The sequence below is a fragment of the Nestor notabilis genome, unplaced genomic scaffold (assembly GCF_000696875.1).
Source record: "Nestor notabilis isolate BGI_N333 unplaced genomic scaffold, ASM69687v1 scaffold36277, whole genome shotgun sequence".
In the NCBI taxonomy this organism is placed as follows: Eukaryota; Metazoa; Chordata; class Aves; order Psittaciformes; family Psittacidae; genus Nestor; species Nestor notabilis.
Genome location: NW_009935815.1, coordinates 1 through 19,867, shown reverse-complemented (window position 1 = coordinate 19,867; position 19,867 = coordinate 1). Strand labels below are relative to the sequence as shown.

At 35.4% G+C, this 19,867-nt stretch overlaps 1 protein-coding gene across 1 annotated transcript; it reads left to right on the top strand.

Moving 5' to 3' along the window:
• The first annotated feature begins 448 nt into the window (after window positions 1-448).
• ECM2 (extracellular matrix protein 2, female organ and adipocyte specific) lies at window positions 449-19,213 on the top strand. Its single transcript, XM_010017998.1, has 11 exons — window positions 449-482; window positions 1,271-1,350; window positions 5,054-5,375; window positions 10,287-10,475; window positions 11,533-12,015; window positions 12,334-12,449; window positions 14,062-14,197; window positions 14,730-14,887; window positions 16,710-16,849; window positions 17,980-18,306; window positions 19,006-19,213. The coding sequence occupies exons 3-11, from the start codon at window positions 5,081-5,083 to the stop codon at window positions 19,211-19,213; spliced, it is 2,052 nt and encodes a 683-aa protein (XP_010016300.1). The 5' UTR covers window positions 449-482; window positions 1,271-1,350; window positions 5,054-5,080.
• The last annotated feature ends 654 nt before the right edge of the window (window positions 19,214-19,867 follow it).

The following is a 19,867-nucleotide window of genomic DNA, read 5'->3' as shown; positions in this document are numbered from 1 at the left end:
GGGCCTTCCTTTACAAATCAGTGCTTTTAAGCACAGGTACTGAACTATGCCATCTCATTCCAGATCCCAGTTCAATTTTTTGAGTATAACTATCTCCATTCTTTTCAAACAGCTCCTGATAAACTACAGAAGTTTAATATTTCTTCTTTTGACTTTGCAAAGCAAAGTGCAATAGAAACTGAATGACTATTTTAAGAGACAATGTGTTTTACCAGTATCTTTCCACCACATACCGGCTAACAATTATGGTTAACTCAATGGTTTTACCATTCTGTGACTATCTGTCTGAACACTCCTCAGAGTACGAATTCAAGCACAAATCAAATTTTAAATGTCAGAAGAACTCAGACAACTCCATCCACCAGGCAAATTCATCATTTCTGAGGCTTAGCAGACTCAGCATCTCATCAAACACTTGACACCCTGAAGAAGGTCTATCTGGGATGAAGGAGAAGGCTCTGCTGGCATACAAAGGACTTGTGGTAATGTACCATTATCCTCTTACCCCTTTTTACCCCCCCATTTCTCATATTTGGATTATCCTCTTACCCTCCCCCCTTGCCCCCCCATTTCTCATATTTGGATTACTGACTTCACTGCAGCTTCTGCATAGCTGTGCTTCAGGATCATGTTTCAGGATGTAATTAGCCTCAGAAAAAATGAAGGGAAAATGCTCCAGTCATTTTATTTTCCATACATAAGCTACAACTTATGGTGAAATCATTCCTGTAAATGGACAAAAGAAAAATTTTCCATGCTAAAACTTCACCAAAAAGGTTTGCTGCTTATAGATTATAGGCTTATATAAGGACAGGTATAGCTTAAGAAAGCACGAATTGAAGAAAAAAGCTCTAATTTTAATAAATGCTGTCTGTCTTAAGTTTAGGCTTGCCAAAATGTATTTTCTCTGTAAAATAATAAATCTACACTAAAATCATGCTACCTGGAAATTAGATTTCTAAATACATAAACCATAACAATAAAATACACAGGTTTTGTGTCTTTTGAAAACACTCCATTTTCCTGTTCCTTATGCAACTGAAGGGGAATTTCCAGCTGTGCCCTGTCAGCCTACGGACCGAACACATTGTGCTGCTTTTCATTTTCCTTAAGTGAGCTTTTTAGTTCTCCGAGTAACAGTATTAGCTGATGCTCTGCACACAGAACAGAACAGCGCTTTGTCCCCAGGGAAAGAAGCTAGTTCAGACTTAACTAAGGAATCAGCTAACATGTTTCAACAAACCCTACTGTTTCTCTGTTTGTTTTAAAGATATTACTGTGATTTTGTTTCTTTTGCAGCTGGAGACTAAATGACACCAAACAGAATCTGCTGTTAGGTTAGATTACAAGGTAAAATGTTTTAAATTTTAAATTACCGCTTAAAGCATGGTGTGGAATGGCTTAAACTATATGTTAACTTTGCAAATATGTATGAAATAACATTAGTTATATTTAGCAATACTGAACAGAAATGCTTTTCTAGATAAAAATATGCAATACCAGTTGAGATGCTTTTTGTTTGGTATGCATGTTTGCCATGCACTTCAAGCTTTAACTAACTGAAAGTGCAACTAGTTTTGCTGGTATGGCTAAATGTAACTCATTTCTATGCAATTTAAAGAAGAGTATGTGAAAAATCTTGGTAAATCACTTTAACCCCTGTGTATCATGAGAAATAACCTTGACATCTTAGAAACATGTTTGAATTCAGACTGCATAAAGATAGATATAGAATAAATTCTGATACTCTGGTTTTCCTAACGGGTCACTACTTGAAAAATTAACTCTTTCCATTAACATAACAGCAAAATGGCAGACACTGAAGATAAACATTTTGAAAACTACGAACTACTGAACACAGTAGTTTTTACATGATATAAGTAAAGGTAATAAGGATGCTTTCACATATTAGGCATGATCTACACATTTATGGGTAAATTAAAAAAGGTATAGCAATGCAGCCATGTTGAGGGTATCAGGAAATACAAAGATATTATTTATAATGTCATTTATTATTATTATAATATTATTTTGACATGTAATCATTTGTTACAAAAGTTGTATAACTTGAATAGGTTGAATTTCTCCCAAATTAAAAGTTGGCTGGCATTATACTAATTTTAACTTCCTAATAGATAAACCGAGGACATCAGTCATGGGCATTAAAGGCCCAGTGCATTTAAGGCCTTTTTCTTGTCTGATATTCATGATTTGGGTCTTAAAATGTGAGACAGCACTTACTAAATAAGGCAAGGAAAGAAAGTTAGAAACATAGCTCAGTATTTTGCATGTAAAGAACACCATTTGGTTCAAAGCAGTAGTATTAAGCTTTCAGTAATGAAGAGTTAACTGGGTGTGAAACTATTGCATATAAACTCACATATATGAACAGGATTAGTTTAAAAAGAGATATTATTGGGGGATGTCTATTGTGTTCTCTTTTTTATTTGTAATCATAAAGTATTTTACGAAAGCAAGTTTCACTTTAAAATTGTTTGATTTACTGCAGTTTTACTCTATACTGAAGTTAACAGCAAAACCTTGAGACTTTTTTTGTACAGTAAATTACATTACATTTACTGTAATATTACATTATATTATTCCTGACTTTTAGTAATAGTTTTAAAAATATGGAAAAGGGTTTCGGTCATGCCATTGTATATTAGTATACATTATTTCATGCCATGGTCACAGGAAGAAACAGTTAAATGTCAGAAAAGCCCAAATATAATGTAGCAGCATTGTAACTACATAGCTATGGTGGTGCTACAAAGTATCCTATAAAAATGTGACCATAATTGAGATGTCACTAACTCAACAGAATGAATAAACATGTTCAAAACTTTTCTTTGTATATTCAGTTTTCCCTAAGGGCTCTTTCTGTGTTTAATTGAAACTTGGAGAACAGAAGTTTACTGTGTAATTTTATAGCCAGTTATTACCACCACGCAAGTAAGTTAGAAACCAAAACATTAGGTCATTGGTCCTGTAAGCCGAGGTACTAAGAAACGAGTACTTTCTGAACAAGAACAGACATCACGAATGCAAACTAAAAGCTTCATCATCTATCCGACATATTAACTGACAGCAATTTCTGTATATAAATGGGTAGTATAAAGTCTAGATAGCACTTTGGAATAACTGATTTCTAATGGGTAGTAAGTAGTGAACCAAAATCTGGATTAATTTAAGAACCCTGCTATTACACAAGACATTACGTGGATTTCTGAGATGCAGCTCAAATTGCCTTTACATGGAAATAAAACCATTAGCTTAGCTTAACAAAATTCTACAAATTAATAGATGTATTTGCTGTACTATTTTAAAATTAAAATAGTTTAACGTAAACCCTTACAGTATTAGAAGGAAATAAAACCATACTCTTTTAAGCTTATTACTGCCAACTGCTCGTTTTAAAACACTAGAATAAAAAAACAAACCAAACCAAACCCAAGAATTATGCTGTGGAAAGCATGAAGAAGATGCAATCACATACGTTATGTTAAAGAAAATTTAGGCAACTTGGGCCAAAAACTTGACCTATTACATAAATCAGAAAATACCAAGAGGCACAAAGTTTTAAACAAAATCTGATTCAGGCAAAACCAGTTCAAGTTCCTGAAATAATACTTCCCTGTACTTAGACAATGTAAATAACTATATTAAGACTAACTCCAAAGTGAATGTCTACATATAAAGGCAGACTGATGAACATTAAGAAAATACATTTTTTAATCCCCTCAATACTTCCTTAGAGAGAAACCATAGATACAACCTAAGCATTGTCTTGGACACAAAGCTTAAGTGTTCCAAATCTCAAGTTCCTCACTAATTCTCAACATCACAAGAATACTAGTATCTTCAGACTTTACTGTCCCACGTAAAACAGGCCACAGGACAAGAGCATTTCCCTTTTGAAAGAATTCTGCCAACAGAGCTATGACAAATCATTAAGAACTTTGGACATGCAAACCTTATTTCCAACACAGGTATAGCCACTGCTGGCTTTTTCTATAAATACTCCTGAATCTTGACTGCTCTGTTTTGGAATGCCACCTATTGGTGACAGTAAGCCTAATTTTTCTGTAGAACCATTATAGGAAGACTCAATATAAATAGGAATTATGAACTTCTTAAAAAGTAAATGCAGAACACAACCCATTATAGATCAACCTTTTTAGAATACCTACTCTTAATAAAGATTTCCACTAGAAAAGCATATGTGGGATGTCACAGATCATGCTATTCTGATCAAACTTCCAAAAGGTCTCCTGTACTGCAGAACCAAAAAGATTCTACTAAAGAGAAGGATGGCTAGAAATGGAAGCAAAAGCAACATCTCCTTTCATCTCTGGTGAAAAATACCTTGCACAGAAGTGACAAGCAAAAAGCATTTGGGGCAGCATATCAGAAATTAATTGGGTATTTTTCTGTTACTTTGCCATTCCCATGTTCAGAACTTACAACAACCTGGTAGAAATACTAGCAATCAAAAAAGTGAAGAAACTTTTTACAGCTTTCAAGAACACCCTTGCTGGAAGCAGTAACAACTACTAAATTGCAAATACCTGGTGGCACTGCAAATCTAAGCTACCTCTTCAAATGCAACCCCAAATACAAAGCTGGCACATACTTGAATTTGGCTGTTACCTGTAAGGGCAGAGAACCACTGAACTAAAATTGCTTACTTGAGCTCTCACAAGGGCAATTTCTTTCCAACAAGGAGCTTGGTTATATTGACCTACCATGTACTGGTCCACCTGCTTTTGAAAAGGGCATCATATTCTTCCCTGTGAGGGTGCTGAGGCACTGGCATAGGGTGCCCAGTGAACCTCTGTCTGCCCCATCCCTGGCAGTGTTCAAGGCGAGGCTGGACGGGGCTTGAAGCCGCCTGGTCTAGTATGAGGTGTCCCTGCCCATGGCAGGGGCTTGGAACTAGATGAGCTTTGAAGTTCCTTGCAACTCAAACCATGTTGTGATTCTATGATATGACTGACATAATTCTTAAAAGCTCTCCACTATCTAATTTCCCTTTTTTTTTCCCCCATTCCAGAATACTTATTCTGAGACACACAAAACCATGCAGGCTACATCACTAGTCTATTATTTCCTGCTTGTGTCTCTGTGTCTTGATTTTTCTCAAAATGGAACTAATGCACCTCTCAGGAGGCAAAGGAGAAGAATGCGCCACAGAGGACTGCGAAGGAGCTTCTCAGCTGAGCACAAGGACCCCAGACAGCCAAAGATGAAGCTTCCAGCTCCAGCTGCTGTAGTACCCAGCATACCTCTCATTAACATTGACGACGGTGTTATGGGAGTATTTGACTCTCTCGTAGGTTTGGGTGGACATGAATCTAGTTACAGTGTCTTGCCAGGTAAGAATAAAGCCCCTCTACTACTTGAGAATAGGCTGATCTTTCTCTTGATTTCAAACAAAACTTATCAACTCATGAAAGCTTTATTCTACTTGCAACACATCCTGAAAGAAAACTGTTACCTTTTTGCTAACCTAATTCTGTTGCCTTTTATAATAATGTTGTGGTTAGCATTTGAAGCTAATTATCTGTGCTTAAGCCCTACAGAGAATTCTGCTTTGCCAGTTTACCGTTCTGCAAGTTTTCTGCATTCTCATTTCATTTTAACTAATAAAAGTGTTCTGGAATATTTTCATAATTACAAATCTATAGCACATTTGAAGGCCATTTTGAAGAATTTCTTGCTCAATACATCTTCTAAGTCACTTAACATGTCACTGAGGCCTTAACATCAGTAACACCAGTGTTACTTAAACTGGACTTGAGTTTTGTTTTTTGGTTTGTTTTTTTTCCTAGTTGTATTTTTGAAAAGCAGCATTCAAACTACAGCTACATGCCATATTTCAGGAATAATTCTTCTGTAAATAAATTAATAACACACAGTAATAGTTGCAATATGAAACTTACATTACAAACCAAACCCTTATGACAGAAAACTAAGCTACGAGAGAAAACCCCACTCATTCAACACAAGATCACTCTTACACTCCATCTATATCAAGAATCCAGGTTTATTTAAAAGAAGTTAAATAAGATGATTTATATAAAACTTGCCTTTCCTGTGATTGACAGGTTTCCATATTGCTGCACTTATGTGTATTTTATAGTGTTTGAAGGAGGGGTAGGGAAGAGGATTTGACGTCTTAAGGAACAAACAAATGAAAAGCATAATTTCATTGATCTTGACTGAAATCTGCTTTGGTATTTTTAACAGGCTTCTCTCCAGTCTCCTCAAAGAATAGAAGACTAGACAGGCATTGAGAACTGAGAGCTAGTAAGCATCTATTTGGTCCTTAGTGCAATAAAGGAAGAGACAACTCTTGCCCTAGGAAGCTTGTGATTCTATGTTCAATGTCACAAACGGGAAATTATGACTCACAAACCAGAAAATTAAGGTTCACAAGAGTCTAATAATCAGCCATTCATTCTGAAGATCAGAACTTCTGAATACTATCAGCATTTTTCAGTTTTGAAACCCCAGTTAACCAACTGAAAATTATTGAAATGTTATAACACTTCATCACTTTTCATAAAAACAGGTTCAAAGGTTGAAGAAAAGACACTAGGATGTTATGAGGAACCAATACAGGATCACGTCTATAGCTAATAAAGACATAGGCACTTCCATTCCAGCACCAAGAGATCACACACTGAGTAAAATCATGACATGCACTTTTATAAGGATTAAAAAAAAAAAAAAAAAAAAAAAAAGCCCTGATTACCACTGTTCTACATTATAACAATCTCTTTTCATAAGCATTAACCCTTATAGTGTGTCACACATGAAAGATATGACCACTAGGTAAATAGGTCTCAATTTAGATGGCAAAACATATTTGAGTCACATTTTCTTAACAATTACTGTTTGTTGTGAGTCCTTGCTTTCAGGAAGGCTGAACCATTTCAAATCAAATATTTTTAAGGGGTTTTAACCAGAGAAAAATAGCAAAACTCTTGACAAATAACATTTCTAGTGCGTACTATAATATTACTCTTATAATACATACTACTAACGTCAAACCTTTAATTTAAAAATACTTTTTAAATTAAACAGAGGAAAATACCACATCAATTGCACACACTTCATGTAAGATATTCCAGTGTCTCTGTCAGAGACCATCTGTCATGCTGAAATAATGCATGGTTCTTCCCTCCTCCCCTCCCCGTTTGTTTTTTTTTTATCTGGACTTGCATCCAAAAGCTGAGCTAAAACCACTGAACTCATTTTATTTGGAACTTGATGCTGAATTTACACCATATTTCCAAAGGTTAAAAGTCCTGTGCTCATCTGCCAAGGACTTCAACTACAAGGTATTTTTTAGTCTAGTTTTTGAAGTTCAAAATTTTTTCAAGTTAATGTCAGATTTAGAAAAAATGGAGCCTATTAAATAATAGAACACTCTTATTAATCCTGCTTTACAACAGAAGAAAATGCAATCCAAACATTAATTTACATTCTCCTAGCTACTTATTTTGCTCTTAGTAGCCTAAAGCCAATTTACAGATATCATATGCAGGATGAAAAGTAAGTTAAATAGAGATTTAACAGTAACAAGACCTATCTCCTTCCTCCATATAAAAATCATGTGAACCATTTAAATTAAATCAAAGAGTTCATCACAACAGAAGGTAATTTGCAGCAGTTTGTCCTTCACAGACTACAATCTGCCCATTAAGCAGTGCAGAATACAATGCGAACTGTTGCACTATTTCTATTATCTCTTAATCCTCACTTCTCCCTACTCATTCCACCACACTTAAGTTATATTCAGTGGATAAAAACTTTAATGAGCACCTCAATGCAGCCTCTACTCTGTCTCACAGGGGTTTTACTGCAATGCAATAAAAAGGTACCTCTTTGCTTTTAAGCACACACATTTGTCGTGCCTTTTTAAGTAACTCTCATGTACACATAAAACAAGCTAATTTGTTAAAAGATGTCTGCAGAGGCCAAGACCTGATAACCCATATTTTTATGCTTATTCAGACAAGATTTGCCCCAACTTCAGATACAGTCTAGCAGCTAAAACAAAATAAAGAATTTAAGGCAGCGTAGAAGAATTTCCATCTTGAGCCAGATATGTTCCTCTGGAACAGCTGACATTTTATTGTTTAACATGAGAAAGTGTAGTGTCCTTTTTGTGTTTCCTTTGGAGAGTATTTAAAAGAAATGTTGTGATTTCCTGGCAAGCATATAAAAACTAGAAGTCAGGATCCAGCAAACAGCTGGATTACAGATACCTGGGTAGAATGACAAGGGATTTACAGCCAACTAACATTTGGCCTGGGCTAACTCATCTCTCCTCCATCAGTTTACATGGGTTGAGTTGATTAGAGCACAACTTTATGCAGCTGAAATGATGCGCACATACCTCAGAGCTTTGAAAAAAACAAAATGCAACTGTTCAATAGATTAATTTGTCCCTCTTTCCATCCTCAGAGTAATAAGGAACATAGAGGAGTGCCCAGCAACATGATTTTTAGAATTAATTTTTATTCTAGAAAACAGGTTTGCATCCAATGGTCTTTAAACAGAAGGGCAAAGGAGCACCATTGCTAAGAAGCTGAGAGGAGGACATCCTTGAAGGACTTTGGAATATACCTGATTTTGAGTCAAATATTAATTCCAGAGACATTTCAAACCAATTATTTACAACAGTCTTGTCAGGATATTTAGAGACTCTCCTGAATTATCTTCTAAAAACTGAATAACCAAGCATGGACCAGGTTAGAGTGTGGGAAAACAAACCCTGCAAACAATCCCTCCAAAAACAGCCTATTGCAAATAAAAGTCTCTTGCACATAAATTTAGTTGAGATGAGTTTTCCACTATATTAAATCTTCATCTGCAGAAGGAAGAAAAACAAAATAGGAAAAGAGGACCTTTTTTTATTTATATGCAGGAAAGTACGAAGTAACTTAGTAATGGGATTTCAGCTTGAAACAAACACTTCACCAATGCATTAATTAGAAAAAGGAAAAGGAAGGTGTGTAGGCAGTACTGATTCTCACCAGATTCAGAGGTATGCTCAAAAATAGGAAAGGATTTACATGGGATAAAGAATCTCCACTTTGGCTTTCCGTCTCTCAAAACACGAAACCAAAAAGCATAATGCTAAAGTGCAATGTTTATTGTGGAGTCTGGATGAGAGCTGCCCAGGGAAACTTTTGCTGAGATAGACTCAACCACTGGAAGGAAAGAAAAACTTGAAAGAGTTTCCTTCCAAAGTCTTTACACTCTCCAAACAACTTTCCTACTGAATATCTGAGTATAGCTTAGAAAATACATCTTATCTACATTTCTTTCTGAAAATTTCGACTCGAACCACGGGAAATCTCAATTTTTTGTACCTCCATGTCCAGAAACTTTGGAGATGAAGTATTTACTAGCGCAAGTTGTTCAACCTTGCCTTTCCTAACAAAGAGGGTTATTTCAGATAAAGCAAGTTACAAGGAAGAGGAGATGTTTGCTACCTTACCAGTCATTACAGGATGGACTTCATTTACATTAAGCCTATGAATGGTCACTATAAAGTGAATATTGTTACCTTCCTGGTTCCAGAGTCCTAACAAAACTTTTGCATTTTATGTGCAATGTATCAGAAAACGCATCTAGTGCACAAGAGAGAAAGAAGTGGGTCTGGACCAAAATATTCTCAAGTTCCGCATGACACATTTTAACTCTCTTTTGATGAAGAAAACATTTTCTCCTTTCTCAGCTGTATCTATGCACAGTTTTCAGTGAGACCCATTTCTAAGGATGAAGAAGAAAGAGGAGTTGGCATGCAGAAGACCCTCAGAAACTCACCAACTTGGCTTAATCTTTTAGGAGTTATCTCTCAAGTTTAATAATTCAAGAGTTTTTCCAGAAGACAAAGCTTGTAAGGGTCCTCATCAGCTGTCTAGGAAGAGGGAGCAGAGGATTAGAGGGACAGAGAACCTGCACACAGTTTTCACTGTGAAGCTATAGCAGGTAACAGCTACGTACTTGTTAATTGTGTGCCTCCCCCTTTGCCTCCACAGCTTGAGCAGCCAAGAACCAAGTAGGGATTGGAGACTACTAAAAAGCTCAAGAAAACAGACTTATGAAAAAGAAGGAATAAGGATAAGATCCTTAGAATAGGGTGTATTTTACATATTTTCAAAATAAGAACAAAATAGTAGTGCTTCTTTCCAAAGTTTTAAATGAGCACTGTTGGTTTCATTTCAGTTTAAGCTATTTAACTCCGATTTTCTATTTTCTTTTCTTAGGAAAGACAGGGCACTGCACAGCTAATGGGATGATTATGTATGATAAAGCCGTCTGGTCTCCCAAGCCCTGCGTTACCTGTCTCTGTTCAAAAGGAGAAGTGATATGTGATACCACCATGTGCCCTTCTCTGAGGTGTCCCAAAACGATCATACCTGCAGGAGAATGCTGCCCAGTTTGTTCTGATACTGGTAAAGTACACCGAAATATTTTTACTATTTTAAAACTACCTCATGCAAAACCTAAGATAAAGGCTACATTTAATGATAGCAAGGTTTACAAAGTACACATTACCCTTTTATAGAGAAAATATGTCCTGAATTACATAGTAAGAGCAGGTCTTCACAATTTCTACTCAAGCTGACTTCAGTTTCTTACAGTACACTGGATGTTAGATGAGCTTGATGTAATATGTAAAGAAATGAAGATGTTAAGTATGCAACAGTACAGATAACTGTATTTCTTTTTTCTTTATTTTCCCCTTTCTGCTTCTTCCCTCCTACCTTTAGAAAATTTTGGTAAATGTACAAAGGACAAACATCTAGTTACATTTTATATCGCACTTCCATTTACACTGGATCAATCAATAGCTACTAGCCATTACTAATGTATCAGACATGCATAATAAACAACATACAGTTTACAGAGTTGTAAACCTTGTCAGGAGCATAAAAACATGCAGTTACTTGATATAAATCAAGAGAAGGAAGTCAACTCTCAAAAGGAACAACAGAACTGCAATTTTGCTTATTGATAAAAATTTAAACAAGATCAGTATCTTTGAAAAGAAAAGGAATGGAGGAGATGAAGCTGAAATGTGATTTCCCTCCCCCTCTCCCACTACCCTGAGTCTGGCAAAGTACTGAACTTAACCTCCTCTTACCATGAAAATATTACTTAGCCTTGAGTGTGTGTGTGTGCATGTGACACAAAGAAATATACTGAGTAGAGACATCATAGAAATTAAATACAGAACTAGAAATCATGTTGACTGAAACAAACTCCTTTTATGTGATTCTGTCTGTTTCTGGAGTTGCAATGAATCATACCTATCTACAAACTGTTCTGTACGGTTGGCTGAATCATTTCTCAGTCAAAGCAGCAATATAGGACTCTATTTTTATTCTTTCAAATAAAATTCTAAGGGGAATACTATTCTTCTATAGTTACTGTATCTTTACTGAAACTTTAGTTTCATATCCTCTTACGAGATAACTTTTTTTTTTCCCCCTCATGGCCTCTGGTTAGCCTCCTCTTTGGATTCAAGTATTATTTCACTGGATGACATAAGTGAATTTTCTGGTGATTCTCCAGAACCCAATGACCTTGACAATACCAATAAACTGTCATCAGCACATACTCAAACTGAAAAAGATGAACTGCTGAGAACAGAACTGATAGAGGTTAAAGAGAAAGAGGGTCATAAAAAGGATGGAAAGAAAAGAAAAAGGAAAGGCAAAAAAAATCGACATAAGTATAGAGCCTATCACAGAGAAAAGAAGCCTATCAGAAGAAAGGGAAATGTAAAAGAAGAAATAGAAGATGAAAGTGATGAAGATGATGGTACTTTCAGAATGCCATCACATTTCCCAATTCCGATTCCACCCATAGAAGCTCCTCCTTTGCCATCTGGATGTTCAACCTCGGACACCACAGTAAGCTGTATTAACGCCAAACTTAAACAAATACCACCAATCTCAGATCCAGATCTAACAAGTCTAGACCTTACAGGTAGATCAAAGTTTACTTTGCATGATTTTTTTAATGAATTAACATTATCCATTCTCAAATGCAGTCAACAGCAGGATTAGTAGTTTGTTGTTCTTTATCATAGAAATATATCAGAATGAATTCTACTTTCTAAGCCTCTAAAGCAATAAACGTGTTAGATTTGTTTACTAATGTTTAAATACTAATATGAACATACTTACATACAATTATTGTACATAAGACGACTATTTTTGTAATATATTTTTGATGTACAATATGACACAACTCTGATGCATGCTGTAATTCATAAATCAAACTATTTCTTGAATTCTATTCTAGGAAATAGTATCACTACTATCTCAGATGAAGCATTCAATGGGATACCTAATTTGGAATGGATTGATCTCAGTAAAAACAGTATTACCTCTCCCGGCATTGGTCCACAAGCATTCAAAGTAAGAAAGCCTAACTTTTCTACTGTCCTATGACTAATTATTGCTGAAATGGAAGTTTATCCTGCTTCTCAGTCTATCAATCCAAACCAGTTTGCCCCTACTATGAGTAACCATCATATAATTACAGTACAGTTAAGCCTGGCTTTTTCAAGAAATCTCCTGTCATATCAAGAATATCTACAGATTTTTGAATGACATTCACCAAGTATTAAATGCTAAACAATAAGAGTGAGACATTTTTCTGATATTTTATCAGTTCCAGTTGAGAGATTTCAGAATTGAAGGGTTCATATTCCATTAACACTACCTATGATACACAAATTTACAAATGTTGAGCCCAAGTATCATATTTCTCATTACATTAGCTCTGTAAAGCTTATTATGCTTTTGGATTCCCCAACAGATCTGCCTGTGGCAGGACTTGCTACAAAAATCCACTCAACAGTAGTTCATGTAATTAGCTGAATGCTTATTCCTCGCTATCGTTAATGAGAAACTTCCAAGCACTGCTGCTTACTCGAACAGCTTTCTTGTAAAACAGTCCAAGAATCTTTATATATTCAGTGTTCTTCCCGCATGGCGAATGTACATGGTAATAGGCTGTTCCAAATGCATCTACATATTCCTCATTTGAAGGCAGAACAGTCTCATAGTAATTTCTCATGCAAGCAAGTACATACAGGTAATAATTTAAGTGTGGAAGTAAGGCAGCAAGGTCTTGCTTTTTCAGGCAAGATGAATCAAAAAGCATATGAATAACAAATAGAATTATCACAGTGTGTTTTATTTGTTTCCTGGCATATGCAACCTGTCTTGTAAGAGTCTCTGTATACCACCTCCCTCCATTTAACATGAACAGCTTTGGCTGATTTCAAAGGACTTCAGCTCCTACAACTTGTATGAAGTCAAAGTGGATGGAAAAGACAGACCAGGAAGGTGTTCCAATTGTGAAATAAATTTTAGTGAGGCTTACATCACAGCAGGTGGTTAAGGCAAAACTGGAAGAAAGCAGGCTTCAGCAGATCCACTGCTGAAACAACTCCACCTTCTTAAATGCTCACTACTGCACGATCACTGATGTGCATTTAAGCTACCATAATTTTTCATGCCAGTATTTTAAGCTAGCTGAAGTCATAAAAATCCTAGGCCACTGAAAAAGTTGCTGTTACGCTTAAGTAAATTTTCTAACCTACAGAAAACCATCAATTTACTCATGAATGAAGAGTATAAACACATTATCTATAAATGCATGGACTTTGAACCCCTAAATACTGCAGTGGTGTAGTGAGGTAATACCTACATGACTGAAAGACAGTAGCAATAACATAAACAGGAACGGATAGCTGCAGGATGGCCATGTGGAAAGTTGATGCTCTTTCAGTCACACATTACGTTAACTGGCCACGTTTCTTAATATTGAGCATAAACCCCTCAATTAATTAGACTGATAGAAGAAAAATATTTTTAATTCAAAACACTCCATACTCGTGCACTGCTGCAGCAAATCTTCAAAAGCATGTGTTTCAGAAAACATTAACTATGATTACATTATATGTTTAACCATACATTTTACACCTTCATAATCTAAGAAATCTTCTTCCCTATGATTAAGATCCTGAAAAAGCTAAAACGTTTGTATTTGGATGGAAATATGCTGGTACATATTCCATCTGAACTGCCATCAACTTTGGAGGAAATAAAAATAAATGACAACCACCTTCATGCCATTGATGAGGACGGCTTAAAAGGTATTTAGAAATCTAATATAAATCATATGAAATATCTTAAAATAAATTTGAAAAGCAGAATGTTCAACCAAATGCATCTGTTTTTTTACAACCAGAGAAAAAATTGCTAGCTTTTAAGTGCCATGTTTTCCAAAGGCAACAAAAGCTGAAAGATTTGGATAACAAAGTTTTTTAAAATCACATTTTCCCTTCTTACGCAACTGCTACTCTCCCATGGATTCTTCTGTTTAAGGTTACTAAGTAGAGATGGATTTGAAGTATGTTGAACATACCTACAGTCTTATAAGCGCCTTCTTTTCCATTCTAAGTAGAGAGGAAGCTATAAAGCTCTAGTCACCCTCTAAAGTTCTACAAACTAATAACCAGTATAATCCCATGATTATGAGATAATAAAGGAAAATCCTTTCACTATATTTCTTCATTGGTGTGAACTGATTTGAGTAATGTTTAAGATGGTTAAATTTAAAACATATATTTTAACAATATATGAGATGGCATTAACTATCAGATATTCGAACTTTTTTCTCCCTAGGTTTAAAGAACTTGATCACCCTGGAACTGGAAGGAAATAAACTTAGTGAAGCAAACGTCAGTCCTTTGGCCTTTTCTCCTTTGAAAAGCCTCTCTTACTTGCGGCTAGGAAGAAATAAATTTAGAATTATCCCACAAGGTCTTCCCACCACTCTTGAGGTAAAAACAAAATCAGCCAACCAAAAAAAGCAAAGCAAACCAAACCCAACCACCAAAACAAGAAACCTTCATTTTTCCATCTTCATCTTTCCTCCTCCGCTACTTATTGCCTTACAATCATCAGGTAGAGATAAATTTAAATTTTATAAATTTTTTTCTAGATACATTTACAGTTTTTATTCCTAAATAATTACTCCTAGAAATCTACTTATACACCAACTCCATCCCAAAAGGTATCTTTTCAGTTTGAATTTCTCTAGTACTCTCACAAAATTGTGTAGCCTGCAACTTCGTCTGTTCCATTACTTGTCCTTCATGAAACACTCCTAATACAGATCACGTCTCAGTGCAAAACCATCACAAACTTTGAGTCACCACACAGAGTAAATTTCACAAGACAGCAACAAGAATAGTGAAAGATATAGAAATCCTGTTTTTTAAGGAAAGAATAGAGGATTCAAGATTGTCTAGTCTGAAAGACAGAGAGATGCCTAGATCTAACCATCCTCTGCCTTTTTTGGCTGGTCTAAGCCTCAATTTCCCTTGTTTTCCAAACCTTTGCTGAATCTCACCTCATTTGGGGTAGGGGGCAGTGTTTGAACAGGAGGTTTATTTCTCTTCCCTGAACAGATTCCTTATTCCTTGATTTTTAGTTAAAAAAAAAATGTTATGTTAGTCATTTCCCATCCCATTCCTCTGTCCAGAATTTGAATGTGATTTGTTGCAGTGGTTTGAGGCTCTTTAGGGAAGCTATCTGGAAGGTATTTTCTTCCTCCTTTTAAATCTCTCTTTAGTTTCGTTCTCTGCTTACCTCAGTCTTTACTTCAAAGATAAGTCTTGCTACCTATTAATTTCACTATCTTTCTTGATTCTACCTTCCCCTTTCCTCTTTCTCATTTCAGCGTCCTTATATTTATTTCCTTTTATCCTTAGGATCTTTCATAACCTGAAATGTGAGGAGGAAAAAAAACCCAACAGCATCTTTTCTATAACATCAGCTTTTTCTGCAGCTACTGTCTGCAACTTTACTTCAGCCTAATGCTCTCCGATACCCATTCACTCACACATAACAGTTTTCTTTTTCCCTTCATCCCTCCTTTATGAAACAGTGAACACCTGGAAAGTTTTTGTGCACTTCATATGCTTTGGGAACATTTAATTTTAAACCAACACCTAATAAATTCACGATGGTTTTCAGGCTATGAAGTTGCTTTCCTCTTTTTCGAAAGTCTCAGATCCTAAATTCTGTTTCAAGTCCTACATATATTCTAGCCAGTTTTGTTTCACTTCATATTTATCCTAAATTACAAGGGATTATCAGGAACTTAATCTATGTAAACCACATACAGAGATTGTACTTTCATACACTGCAGACTCACAACATTAAGTTCTGTAAAACATTAACATTATATTCCTACAGATTTGAAAGTTTCAAAGCTCACAAGTGCCTAGCAAAAATATTAAGAAAGCAAGACTCTTGACATTTTTCTCACTAATAACTTTCCAAGACAAAAAATATTAACATCTTCCTCTCAATCTCGTAACTCCCACATTATATACTCTCACACTGTACAACTTGAGGTAAGACAAAAGATACAGCTCTTTTTCAATTTGCTCTTTCAAAGCAAATGAGAAAACAAAACAATTGCTTTGAAAAATTGCATTCCTGAAAGTCCCACTTCAGCTACAAACTGATTCGGATTCAGAAATTCTCAGATGTATCAGGCAGTATGGAGGACATGTAAAAGGTAGATTCTGAATTTGCAATGGGAAGAACAGCGTATTTTGATTTCACAAATTTTCTTTCCAAATTTGCTTACAGGAGTTATATCTTGAAAATAATCAAATTGAAGAAGTTTCAGAAATTTGCTTTAACCATACAAGAAACATAAATGTCATTGTGCTAAAGCATAACAAATTAGAAGAGCACAGAATAGCACCTTTGGCTTGGATAAACCAAGAGTAAGTACAAATAATTTAAAATGCAATGATGTTCTTTTTCTGTTACTAGTAAATCAGATAGTGAAATAAATACTTCCACTTCATTACTTTTCTTTTGAAATTGTAATTATCTTTTGATGTGCTTGTTTTCCTTAGCTAATTTGCTTTAATTTCCTTTGCTTAAATCGTATAATCTAAGTAGTATTCAGTCGGTTTCCAAACAAAAACACTTTATACTTCAAATCTGTACCATAGTAACATAAAAGTATAAATATTTTTTCTGAGTATTCAATCAAAAAATAAGTATAAATTATCAATAACACTCCATACAGTGTTACAATAACTTGGCATTAATATATAATTATCTCACAGGTAATTTTAAAACAATTTAATTTTTCCTAGCCTTATTTCCCATTAGATTGAAAATCAAAATAAGAAAGATGAAGGGAAGACTGTGCAGCTGCACTGTGTAAGAGTAGAATGTAAGCAGAGCAAACAACAAGAACGAAAGCAGCAAAAAGCGATACTGCTTTTGGTTCTTCTGGTAAATTCCCTGCTAAACTATGTAGGGTACCTTGCCATAACCTGCTGTAGTCCCATCAATTGATTTCTGGATTTCTAAAATGCTTAATCTGAAAACAACTACACTGTTCTTAACAGCTTCTCTCATCTCTGGAAGTGAAGCACATTGGAAGGATTCTAAAGGAGCCATTCACAAAACAATTTAATTTCAAATAGGCTTTAGATCAACAGTTTAAAATCCGTGTCATAAGCACTAAATCCCCCTCTTATTCTGTGTTTTCCAGGGTCACTCCTTATTGTAATTAATGAATGCTTACCAACCACAAATTAGCCCCTCAGGATTCCCCTATTCAGCCTTCTCTCTGTACTCAATACTGTAGATTTCTTCCCATCGACAGAATCATTGTGCTTCACTGATCATTAATGATTTCAATTCTTTCTATTCCCAGAGTAATTGTGCTCCACCATGTTCCAGAAAATGCATTCTGCTCCATTAACAGAAACAAATTTCCCTTTGAAATTTAGTTTCTTGGTATCACGTCAAACAAATTTTGTACAGAATGTAGCATTAATGATGCAGTATGCTGTAATGTTTTAATCCTCTTTTTTCCTCCCCTCCTTTAATGCAGGAACTTGGAATCAATTGATCTCTCTTATAACAAGTTGTATCATGTTCCCTCGTATCTGCCAAAATCTTTACTACATCTGATACTTGTAGGAAATCAAATTGAAAGAATTCCAGGATATGTCTTTGGTCACATGAAGCCAGGGCTGGAGTATCTCTACCTCTCCTTTAACAAACTTACTGATGATGGAATAGATCCAGTATCATTTTTTGGAGCATACCACACTCTGAGAGAGTTGTTTTTGGATCACAATGAATTAAAGGCTGTACCATTTGGAATTGATGAAATGAGAAAACTACGTTTTCTAAGACTGAACAATAATAAAATAAGGTAAACCTTTTCTTGTTACTTTTAAGTAAACTTTTGTTAAAAAATTCTGAGGGAGATGCTAAATCCTGAGTTTTCTATTGCAGTATTTCTGCATACGGTAAGAGAAAAGTGAGATTTCAGCCTTGTAGTTCTTGAAATTTATTAGACAGATGCTGAGTACCAGTTCTGTTCAGACATTAATCTATCTACTACTGCTTGGGCCACATGTCTGACCAGGCAGCTACAATTTGATAGACACAGCAAAGCAGCGTTTTTTGCTCTTGGGCTACAGCCCAAGCTGGTTACAAAGGCACTGGAAGGAGGCACCAGCTGCTGCTGCACACTGGAAGCAACCTTTCTGCAGGTTTTGGCCAGCCCAGCTATGCAGTTCATGGTGCTCTCTAGTTCCTCCATGCAAAAGAGTTACAAAGCAAAGGAGTGACAGACAGAGGATCTTAGGTGTGTTGTACAGAAAGTACAATAGCAATATTTTCCTATGTGAAACTAAGTATAAATAAGTATAAACAAGTATAAATGAGAATACAATGCAGGAGCAAATTTTAAAAAGGATGATTCATAGATGTCCTCAATAAATACATTATTGAGAAAATCTGATGTACTGATTAAGTTAACATTTAATACACAGCATCTTTGACATAAATTATGAAGTTATGAGTTATCTTGAATAATAAAAATATAATTCCTCCCACAATATCACAGGACAGTCCCTCCAGAACGCATCTGCAAGGCTCATCTCAATGATGATGATGTTCATGACAACAGTGAAGAGGAGGAGAACGAAGATTCACGTTTGGAACACGTTCATCTTGAAAACAACTACATCAATACAAGACAGCTATCACCACATGCATTTACATGCATAAGATCCTACTGCAGTGTGGTTCTTAAACCACAGAAGGGCAAATAAACACCCAAATTTTGCATTGCAATCTGTATCTCTAGGAAGACCACTTTATTCTCTGCTACTATCAGGTCTGCTTACTTCTGGATTTAAAACTTTCTTACTTAAATAAGATACAGTATATTACATACTAAAGTAAAGTGGCAATGTATTTCTTAATGTTTCCTTATAAAAAAATTACATGTAAAAATAGAAGCTTAAGTTTATGTCATAAATTTTTACTTCTATTGATAGAACCATGCCCCCAGATACACCCACTGTGAGATCAGATTTCAGAAAAGAAGAATGTAACTAAACCCTCCACTTGGTCTTCTTTGCTGAACTGGGTTCAAAGCATTTTAAACCGTACAATCAGCTTTAAATATTATACAAAGAAAAGTCCTTGAGCCAGGAACATTCCAGCAACGCAAGAATCAAATTGCTTAAAACATACATGGTACCGGATTTTGTACCAAATGTTCAGAGCAGTAGGTCCCATTCATTTGTACAATGTTGCCCAATTAGGGGATTAATCAGACTTTCTCAAAACTTTAAAATATTAATTTAGTAGTTATTTGAAAGCTTCTAGATAGTTAACAATAACCCCTTCATAGACAATGTTGATAAAGCAGTTTCAGTAATGCATTTGATATGAATCATAGAATCACAGACTAGTTAGGG

Bases quoted from the DNA above. Each gene is read 5' to 3' on its own strand.
- ECM2 (XM_010017998.1), top strand. From the start codon at position 5,081: ATGCAGGCTACATCACTAGTCTATTATTTCCTGCTTGTGTCTCTGTGT. The intron at 10,476-11,532 runs GTAAAGTACACC...GCCTCTGGTTAG, and splicing joins CCCAGTTTGTTCTGATACTG to CCTCCTCTTTGGATTCAAGT. The intron at 16,850-17,979 runs GTAAGTACAAAT...CCTTTAATGCAG, and splicing joins TTGGCTTGGATAAACCAAGA to GAACTTGGAATCAATTGATC.